This window comes from Mesocricetus auratus, unplaced genomic scaffold (genome assembly GCF_017639785.1).
Source record: "Mesocricetus auratus isolate SY011 unplaced genomic scaffold, BCM_Maur_2.0 Super-Scaffold_100014, whole genome shotgun sequence".
Taxonomy (NCBI): Eukaryota; Metazoa; Chordata; class Mammalia; order Rodentia; family Cricetidae; genus Mesocricetus; species Mesocricetus auratus.
This window is the reverse complement of record NW_024429197.1, coordinates 32632552-32642474: the sequence shown is the minus strand read 5'-3', so window position 1 is coordinate 32642474 and position 9923 is coordinate 32632552. Positions and strand designations below refer to the sequence as shown.

General features: G+C 53.4%; 1 protein-coding gene across 1 annotated transcript; it reads right to left on the bottom strand.

The window, feature by feature from the left end:
* Positions 1-527: 527 nt before the first annotated feature.
* Bsnd (barttin CLCNK type accessory subunit beta) lies at positions 528-8054 on the bottom strand. The gene is made up of 4 exons (XM_005072181.4): positions 7418-8054; positions 3349-3440; positions 1928-2182; positions 528-1085 (listed from the first exon to the last, which is right to left on the bottom strand). The coding sequence occupies exons 1-4, from the start codon at positions 7592-7594 to the stop codon at positions 674-676; spliced, it is 936 nt and encodes a 311-aa protein (XP_005072238.1). The 5' UTR covers positions 7595-8054; the 3' UTR covers positions 528-673.
* Positions 8055-9923: the final 1869 nt, after the last annotated feature.

Sequence of the window (9923 nt, the reverse complement as noted above, 5' to 3'; positions counted from 1 at the left end):
TTCCATGGTAGTGGCAAGCAACAGGCCACAGAAATGGTTGCCCAAGCCCCGGAGAGAACATTTTCATCTAGGACTTGGGATGCCAGGAAAGCTGACAGAAGATCAGTTATGCGGGGATATAGGAATGAGTGAATTTACCCAGCACAACGGAAGAAAACAGCTCAAGTAGTGACAACTTCAGGAACAGGGGGGACAAAAAAGCTGTCCAGAGGTCAGGTTAGATAAGCAGAGGTCAGCCACAGAGGGTCACAGAACCCAGAGCAGGGAAGATACCTCATCAGCTCTGAGTAGGGCAAGTCAAACTACCCCCCAGAGAACCAAATCTCAGCAGGCAGGGGGCCCTGAGACCTCCATGAAGGATCAGGGGCCCTGGGTAGCACCACAGAAGGGCCCAATCAGAGGCCAGCATTAGGAGATGGGAAGGGCTTCTGAGAGTCTGACTGTAACATAGGACCTCAGAAAGCCCACTCTACCTGCAGGTCAGACAAACAAGCTACAACCGGAAGCTTGTGCGCGGGGTGGGGGTGGGGGGTGGGGGGCTGCCCCTCATGTGTGTTCTTTTCAGTTCCCAATATGCTTCAGCTCACTGCCTCACTTGACGGTCTACAGAAGCCCGCTTGGGAGGTGGAAAACAACGGAGGCTGTCAGGCTAGACCCAGGAAGCAGCTTCATCTCAGCCCTGGACATCAGGCTCGAAGCCCAGCTCTTTGTCGGGAAGGGGGTCCCCGGGGCTGTCTGGTAGCCCGTAGTACAGGTCTTCCTCCTCCTGCTCCGGCTCCTCTGCACTTGCCTGGATAGTCTCCTTCTCCTTCTCCTTCATCCTCAGGGACCACTGCTGCTTGCTGGGCGGAGCTGCCTTCGGCACCTGCCCCTCCAGGCTCATGTCCTCTGATGTAGGGGTGTCATCAATGAGAGCAAAGTCGCTGAAGCGATCCAGTGGACCCCTGCTGGCCCAGGGCACCTGTGTGTGTGGCTCCTCTCTGTTGGGTGGGGATGGGTGAGGACTGCTGCCTTCACTGGAGCCCACGTCCAGGTCATCTTGGAATGACGCCAAGGGTGCAGAGCCTTGGGAACATGCTGGAGGGCTGCAGAGTCAAATGGACCGAGTGAAGGGAAGGCCCTAGGTCACATTGTCTGGGTCCAGATCCCAGTCACTATGTGCAATAAGTTCATGTACCTCCTTCCCTGCCCCCCTGGAAACTGGGACAATGTGAATCCTCTCCCGTGTGGTTGTTTCTGAGATTTACAGCATGTAAAATGTTCCCAACTCTTCACACAGTGCCTGCACATAGTAGGTGCCCAAGAAAACAAAATAACAGCAAGGAAACCAAGACAACCCACCCAGTGGCTCATGCACAGCTGCAGGCACGGAGGAGCCTTCTCTGGCCCCTCGGTCCCTTCACACTGCCCGTCCCTCTGTGCCCCGCCCCCCAGGGGACTGGGAGCTCGGGAGATTGGAGGCCAGTCAAGGCCTGAGAATGTCCAGCAATGGTGGACCATGTAGATGGGTAGATCAGTCAGAGACTTGACTTGAAAATAGACAGGAACCGGGCTGTGGCAGGGACTAAAACTTACCGGAGATACTGAGCAGGCCAGCAGCCCAGCCAGGATTGAAAGCCCAGCCCTCTGCTCATAACAAGCATTTAGAAAGGGAAGAACTGTGCTGGGCACTTAGACATTAACCCTGTCCCCTGAGAGAAACTGCTCAACAGAGTCCAAAACCACCACACTTATACAGCCAAGGAGTAAAGATCAGCATCTAGGTCCCTTAGAGCCCCAGGCCAACTTCACTTAGCTGTGACACTCCCCCTCGGCTGCTGCTCCCTAGAGTCCCTGCCACCCTCTTGGCACACAGCGCATCTGCACATGCACACACAAGCTTGCCCTAGAGCGGGGCAGCCCTCCCGCTCATATGCTGCCCACTCACCTGCTCTGAGAGCCGGATATTTCTACCTCACTCTCATCCAAACCCCTATGGACGACCACTGCGGCTTCCATCCAGGCCTGAGCAGTGCGAGGCTCGCCTTCCCCACCACTGCTGACTCCAGTCTTCAGCTCGGGGGCCAACAGGGGCCTGGGATCCTCACGATAGCCCAGGACCTTCATTTGGATGTGAGTGAAGTCCGGAAGGCTCTGATCGTAGGCGGCTTCTTCCCACAGCCTGACATAAGGGGGTTGGGGGCTGGGTCCAACAGACAGTGGGAGAGAAGTCAGGCAGGTAGGTATGAGTTCCCTCACCATGCCACCCCCCCATCTGCTATGGGGCCGTGGACCCACCAATTTCAAAAGAATAATTCCAGGGGCATCTCTGTACCCAAGTCACAGATGGTGAGGCTGAGGCCCAACTGAGTGTACAAAGCTCCGGCCTGAACCCAAGTCAACATCACAATGTCTCAAAAGGAACCCACAGCACGTAATGGTAAGATGGTGAGGACTCGGCATGAAGGCTTGCTGAAGCACGCCCCAACTCAGCCATCACAGCGCTGATGCTTAGCAGAATCAGCCACAGCTGACTGTGGACTCCATGTCTGCAAGGCTGGGAAGTGATTAGCCCTACATTCCCTGTAACTCCAGGAGGTGCTGGGAGGAAACTGAGGCACAGCAACTGAGGCTGGCTTGTATATAGGATGACACAGACCCTGCTTAGTGGATCGGGGCCATAGAGATCTGTACTCTGTCACTGTGCTTCAGAGACCAGGCCCTTGTCCAAGGTCACATGGCTGGGAGGAGACAAGACAAAGGAAGGAACCCCAGGTGGCCTGAGCTAGGTTATAGGCCCTGAGACAGAGTTTGGGGTGGCCCTGACCACCAAGGTGTGTCCCTGTTTCCCACTGGGGCATTTCACCCTGTGTATCAGGAATGGAAAATGCCAGCATTACAGACTACCCCAAGCAAAGCAGATTGGCTCTGAGCCCCCAGAGCTCCAGGGCCTGTGTCCCAATCTTAGGAGCTTAAGAGTCACGGCTCAGGGGATTAGCAAAAGCCAAAGGGTTTTTGACTCTGCCCCAAGCCAGAAGCAGGGCTTGACACCTCCATTGCCAAGTCAGGCCAGGATCCAGATCTGTCTCCAGCACCGACTCCCTGTAAGAGCTGAAATTTATGTTTCTCTGAACCTCAGAGTCGACATCTATAAAATGGGAATGACGATGTTAGCGCACAAAATGGAGAGTTTGAAACTACCTGTGATTTCTAAGAGTGTGTTCTCAGAAAACGGGTGTGGATGGGACAAACAGAGACATAGACACCCAACCCAGCTATCCTGGCTCCCCTCCCTACCTCTTCCCTTGGTCCCCTCCTCCCCACTTTTGACAGGAGGCCGGACTGAGGGCCCATTCCACCTGTCCTTACCTCTTCACCTCCGTAAGTCTGCTCTCCAGCAGGCTCAGGGCCTTTGGGGACAAGATGCCTTGAAAGTCTGAGTCTGCGGGCACAAAGGTGATCTGCAAGGAGAGAGGATATCGTCTCTGTAATTGACCAGGGATAGAGCTGACTGTCTCCACACACCCTGGCTGCTGGGCCGGGAACCCCCGCAACCTTCTCTGCAGATTGTAGAAGAGGACCTGGTAGGGCCTCTGCTTGATGAGGGAGTTACTGTTCAAGGCTCAACCCCAGTGGGTAGACAGATATCTAGGTTTATGTCCACACTGTGTTCTCCCTTTCCTGGGCAATCTCCTGAGAACCTGCCCTGTGCAGACAGCCTCTGGGCACTGGGAGCAGCAGTGAGTAAGGGAGAGGCTGTCTTGGAGCCCAGGCCCACCATCTCCCAGAGTTCTCTACAAAGGGTGCTCTATCTGCACCTGGTGAATGAGGGGTAAGCCAGTCACTTACTTGTGATTCACAGAACACAGCGGATGGGGGGGGGGGGGACGATGACAGAGACACAGATGGCTGTGGCTGTGCTCACAAATTCCCATCCCTGAACTTTTTCGATCAAGCAGCCTTGCTACAGGGTGGCCACTGGGGTTGGGAAGGATGGAGTGAGTGAGGTGAGGCAGAGAGAGCCCTGCCTTTGAGGTCCTGGGCATCTTTTCGCTACCAGCTCCTTGCTGTGGGTCCTGGGAGCCATCCGTCCTTCTTGTGGTTAATGAGAGAACCTCCAAGAGACTCCTGCTCCTCCATGCTCAGAGAGGCACTGTACCACAACACAGGAAGTGACCCAGGGTCCACTGATGGATGATAGACGACAAAATACAGGGAACATAGTCAACAGCATGCCTGTGGGCCTTCAGAAGGAAGTTCTGATGCACGGTGTAGCATCAGACTGGGCTGGGGCGGAGACAAACACTGTAAGACTCAGCTCCCTTGTGTAGCAAGCTGTGAAAGTCAGAAAGTAGGCTAGTGACTCCCGGAACTAATGAAAGTGGTAATGGGGAACTGTTGCATGGCGGGTGTGAATCTTTTGTTTCCCAGTTTGGAAAGAGTTCTGGACATGGGCTGACCATATCGCAAATGTACCTAATACCTCAGAACTGCGTGTTTACCCGTAGTTAAGCAGTGTATCCTACGCTTATATGTTTTATGGACTTTTTGAAGGCCTGTGTCCCAGGAGAACTGCGAGGACTCCCTGAGTTAATGCAGAGGGCTCTCTCAACAAGGCATCTGGACACACAGCTTCTCAGCAAATCACAACCTGGCTCAACGAAGACCAAGCCACTGGACACACAAGTCGGAACATTTTCCATGCAACATCTAATGACCCCTGCTAAGCTGCTTCAGATTCATAAGCAACACTCTTTGTCCCTCTCCACAGAGTACAGAGAGGGAGGTGCTGTCTGCACCAGCAAAGCTTCATGATGATGGAAAGAAGTCGGTGATGGCTAGAGGAGCTCTCACATTCCTGAGGAGGCACCTCCCCAGGTATCCAAGACTCTTACATCTGTACTAAGGATGCTCTGTGGTCAGCAGGTTCCATACCTTTGTTTTCTTTTGAGACAGGGTTTCTCTGTGGCTTTAGAGGCTGTCCTGGAACTCACTCTTGTAGACCACGCTGGTCTCGAACTCACAGAGATTTGCCTGCCTCTGCCTCCTGAGTGCTGGGATTAAAGGCATGTGCCACCAACGCCTGGCCAGGTTCCATACTTTTTAAGATTTACCTCTTTTTCCTTCCTATTTCATGGCACAGGTATCATCATCATCACTATCATCACCATCATCACTACCAATCTCATCTCCATCATCGCCATCTTCACCATTGCCACCACAATCACCATGACCATTGCCATCACTCTCATCACCACCACCATAGTCACTATCATAACCATGACCATCATCGTCATCACTATCATCATCATCATTCCATCACCACCACCATAGTCATGACTGCCATCACTGACATGAGAAGCATAGAGGAGACAGAGAGGAAGCAGCATCCTAGAACACAGATTCTCTTTCTAAAGAAAGAGCAAGGATATGCAGAATTGAAGATCAGGGTCAGGATCAGACCTGGAAACCCTCAGAAGATCACACTAAGGATTTCAACCTTTATCCATGCCATGGAAATTCCAGAGGAGTTTTTAGCATAAGAGTAGCCATCAGATTTGAGGTCACACTGAACATCAACCAGTGGGCATAGAGGGGGAAGTCTACAAAGGGGCCAGGTCCTGGTTGTGAGCTCCCGCAGAACAGACAGAAGTAAGGAGCCTCAGATGCAGAGCCACTCCACCCGTCTTCCTCACCCCCCTGTTCCATCTCGACTTCCAGGCTCAGCATCTTCAGTAACCCCCACACTAGTTTGCCCTGGCTCAATTCGCTCTCTTGACTCATGCCTGAGGCCTAGGTGAGTACCAAGTCTAGCCAGGTTGGTATGTAAAACCTAACAGCAGCCATGGCAAAGAGTGGGAGTCCTTTCTCCCTCCTGGTCCACTTGCGACCGCTCTAACAGCCTGGTCCTCCTTGCTTCCCCCTGCAGATCTCCCAGTGCCAGCAACATCCTCTCAAGAACAAGGCCTCTCACCTGCTTCACACAGGCTCGGTACCAGGACCCTTCCCAACCCCACAGCACCCTTTGCTCCCTTCCACTTGGCCACGCAAAGCACAGAGTGAAGGGGGACAGGGAGCTCTGCCAAGGTCATGGACTTGGCACAGGGCACAGGGACTTGAACTGGGGTTTGAGGGACACTAGGAAGTGTGGATTTCCACCAGCCATACTACCTTCCCACACAAGAGCCCGTGAGCCTTTAACAGTTACTCATTAATACTCCGTCCTACCCCCTCCATCAGTCATCCTGCTGTTACTCAGTCCTCCATCAGCTACCCCTAGGAAAGATGCTTTCTTCCCAACTTCCCCACCCTCCCTGGGTAGTAATGGGGTGGCTCTGGCCTCAAGGCCCTCTTCTCCTAGTGACCTCTGCTCAGGACATTGAGCACATAGAGGAGAGTTGACTGTAAACTGCTTTGTAAATCGCTGCAAACCAGTTCGGACTGCCCAAGCTCCAGATATAAGAGACAGGCCTGGGCTGGCCACAGAGGGGGTAGGGCTAGGAGAGGCTGGGACCTGGCCCCAGATCTTAGAACTCCTTCTGGGTACTCCCCCCAAAGTGGAGAGGGGTGGAGGAGGCTGGGAGGACAGGGCCGTTAGTGTCAAGGCTCAGTGGGGCCTCGGGTGCCCGTCCCTCTTTCCTGCTCTATTTCCTGATTCACATAGCACAGTTAAGGAAACTGAGGCTTAGAGAACAAAGTGACTCAGCCCCCCACCAAGCACTTAGAGACAGAACACAAGCAAGACTCCTGTTCCTCTCCGTATATCCCCGAGTCTGTCTTTAACTAGCTGTGTGACATTAGAAGAGGCACTCCATCTCTCTGGGCACTGAAGGTTTACAACATCTGACATGTACACACACACACACACACACACACACACACACACACACACACACACACACACACCAAGCTGTGTGGGGCATCAAGAAGAGTAATAGCAGCAGCAGCTTTTACCTAAACACAGCACTGCAGTTGCAACTATGCCCTTCCCATCTTCCTTACACCATTCTTGGGTACCACAGAGCTATGCAGGGCCAACATGGCGAGCCATTTTACAGATGAAAGTGCTATGACTCACAAAGACCCAGCGTGACAGAGCTCTCAGCAGCTGGGGGCACAGAATGAAGCGCCCGGGATGGAGCACCCAGGTCGGAGCACCCGGGGTGGAGCACCCAGGGCACAATGCTACTCCAAAGCAAGCTCCCACCTGAGATCTGTGCTTCAGGGTCTGAGATGAAAGGGAGCTGCAGAAAACACAGAGTACTTGGGGTAGGGGTGAGCTGTGGTCTCAGCTTGGAAGACAGTAAACACTGACCAACTTCTGATCGAACACAGGGCCAGTGCATGGATCCCATTGTGTCCCAGTTCTGGGTGACTCGAGGCCCAGATGTAGGGGAGTTCTGATCAGCCACAGTGAAAAATGGACCCCATCCCCTACCTTAGGATAGCATTGGCACATGCTCCAGATGACGCCCCCAATCACCATGATGCTGCCCATAGCGTAGAAGGTTCCATAGACCTGGGGTCGATCGTGGCTCATAAGGAATGTGCCGAGGGATAGCAGGAAAAGGCCCAGCACGATGAAGCCGATTCGGAAGGTCTTCTCATCAGCCATGGTGAGTGAGCAGTCCTGATAGCTGACAAGCTCCCCGTCAGAGAGCTGCCCACAATTCTACACAAGCGTTGAGCAGGCTCTCAGGGAGGGATGATACACTGCTTGACTGAAGTGTAAAGCACAAAGCAGGGAATGGTCCCCACAGGTCCAGCTCCCAGCCCTGGGCCCAGCAGTTCCGTAGGGCAGGAGGTGACACGCTTCAGTGGGCCCAAGTGCCCAGCCATCTACCTTTCCTCCTGCCACTCTCCTCCCTCTGGGCCCAGCTGTTTGAAGCTTGTGAATCTGAGCATGGGACAGAGGCAGGGAGGGCTGGGGGAGGTCACAGGGGCTGGGCGGGCTGTGGCTTTGACATCATATCATTTGCCTACTATGGAGCTGAGCCCAGACAGGTTTTGCACCTCCCAGCTTTGAGAAGCAGGGGTGGGGCCACAGTGGCGTCCAGAACCCACAGCCTGACTGTTTAGACACCTAAAGACACCTCAAGGACACCTGGTCATCTAGGCTCAACAGGAATATCTGTACCTACTAAATGGTCACCATCCTAGATTTGTCTCTGTGCAGTTAGTTCATTTAAGGAGACAGGTGCTGTATTCCCACTTCACAAATGGGGATGCAGTCATAAACAAGTAGCCTGCCCAAAGTCACACATAATGACAGAGCAGCTGGGACTAGAGCCCAGAGGCTGCATGTGCCACTAGCATGAGCCTAGTTAACCACAGCATAGGTGCATACAGGAGCAGGCTCCAACAGCAAAGCCCATGGTGTTCTTGGATCTGTGCCTTCACTGTGTGGTATACGGCCTTGCTCACCAGCTGGCTATGGCCCACTCTCTTCCTCTATGAATCAGGGGGGAGGGGGCTAATACTAGCCCCTCCCAGAACCAAAGCTGGCTCCAGGCCTTACCACCCATACCCCTTTCATATCCCACATTCAGCCAAGTCCTGCTTTTCACGGGGGCCAGGACAGGGCGAGATGGTGCCCCTGCAGGTATGACTGACTGACATCTACTTCACCTATTCTGGAAAGCCACCTTGGTCCTGAGAATGACAGTCTAGGGGAGGACTTCTAGTTCTGACATGGCTGATGGGGAAAGTCAGATTTGCTTCCATCGCTGCCTCTGCAGAGATCCAGAGCCACCACAAGTACCCAGAGCACAACAGCTGGAGTTCCTGTGAGTGACCTGTACAACAGCAAGGGCTCTCAATGAGCTCCCCGAATCCTGTCCTGCAAGTGCATGTCCCTCATGCTCTCCCAGCATGCCTGCCAGACTATGGGGTTTCTTCCTAAAGAGGGTTCTGCACTCTCTGTCTCCCGCCATCACAGACCCTCAGCGCTGTTCAACCGAACTTCACAGTTTGTAGAAACTCCAGGAACTGGTAACAGACACCCTGAGAAACCTTTCCAGGTGCCAAGTCTGGTCACCTCCAGTCTGATTCCCAGGGTGAACTTAGGCAGCGGACTTGAGTTTTGTCACCTGTGGATTGTAAGTGGCCATTAGGCCATCTCCTGGTCTGGTACCAGAAAATGACATAGTGGAGGGAAAGTCTTCTGGGTTTGTGACTGGCCACAGAGACCTCTAGGGAGATATTAGAATCATCTTAGAGAGACTTGGAGACGAGAGAGGCCATGAGTGCAGAGCAACCCAGCTGGCATCCACTCTAAAAAAGAGGTTGAAGCCTGGGGAAACCTAGGTGATACGGTCCTAAGAGCCAAGGCTGCAGCATTCAAAGGGGGTGAATCGGCCACACCCACAGAAGCTTCTCATGCCCCCTGGTGGCCTTGTAGTGTGTCTGGCACAGCACGGTCACACCCTGTGCTTGCTACCTCTGTACACCTAGGCCCCTGACACATGGAGGAGTTGCCATGCCAACCACCCAGATAAGGAAACCAAGCCTGGAGAGCGACAGAGATTGGTCAAGATCTTCCCTAATGCCCCCCCCATCTCAGGTAAACAGATCTGGTTTTGGGGCATTCTGGAGTGGTCTGGGCATTCTCCTCTCTGCTCATCTTTTCTTTCTTTGCCATAACCCAGTCTTTCTTTGCTCCTTTGGCAGCAAAGAGGAGTAAGAAACCCTGAGATAAGTCAGTGCTGGCTTAAATGGACCTGATGTCTTCTGGAGTCAAGAATTAAATGGCCGTAGGTAGGGCAGGCCCCTCTTCCAGGACTAGCTGGGGCAACACAAACCGGACTCCACAGGGATAGAAGACAAGGAGGGGTAATCTCAAAGCTGTGTGGGAAGGGATGGGAGGTGGAGATGGTGGTTATGGGAGGAGTTGGAGAAGGGAGGGTGAAAATATTCAAAATACATTGTATGAAATTCCCAAAGGA

Coding starts and splice junctions, on each gene's coding strand:
- Bsnd (XM_005072181.4), bottom strand. CDS start 7,594: ATGGCTGATGAGAAGACCTTCCGAATCGGCTTCATCGTGCTGGGCCTT. Junction 3,441..7,417: donor TGTGCCAATGCTATCCTAAG/GTAGGGGATGGG, acceptor CTCTCCTTGCAG/ATCACCTTTGTGCCCGCAGA. Junction 2,183..3,348: donor AGACTTACGGAGGTGAAGAG/GTAAGGACAGGT, acceptor TGTTGGACCCAG/CCCCCAACCCCCTTATGTCA.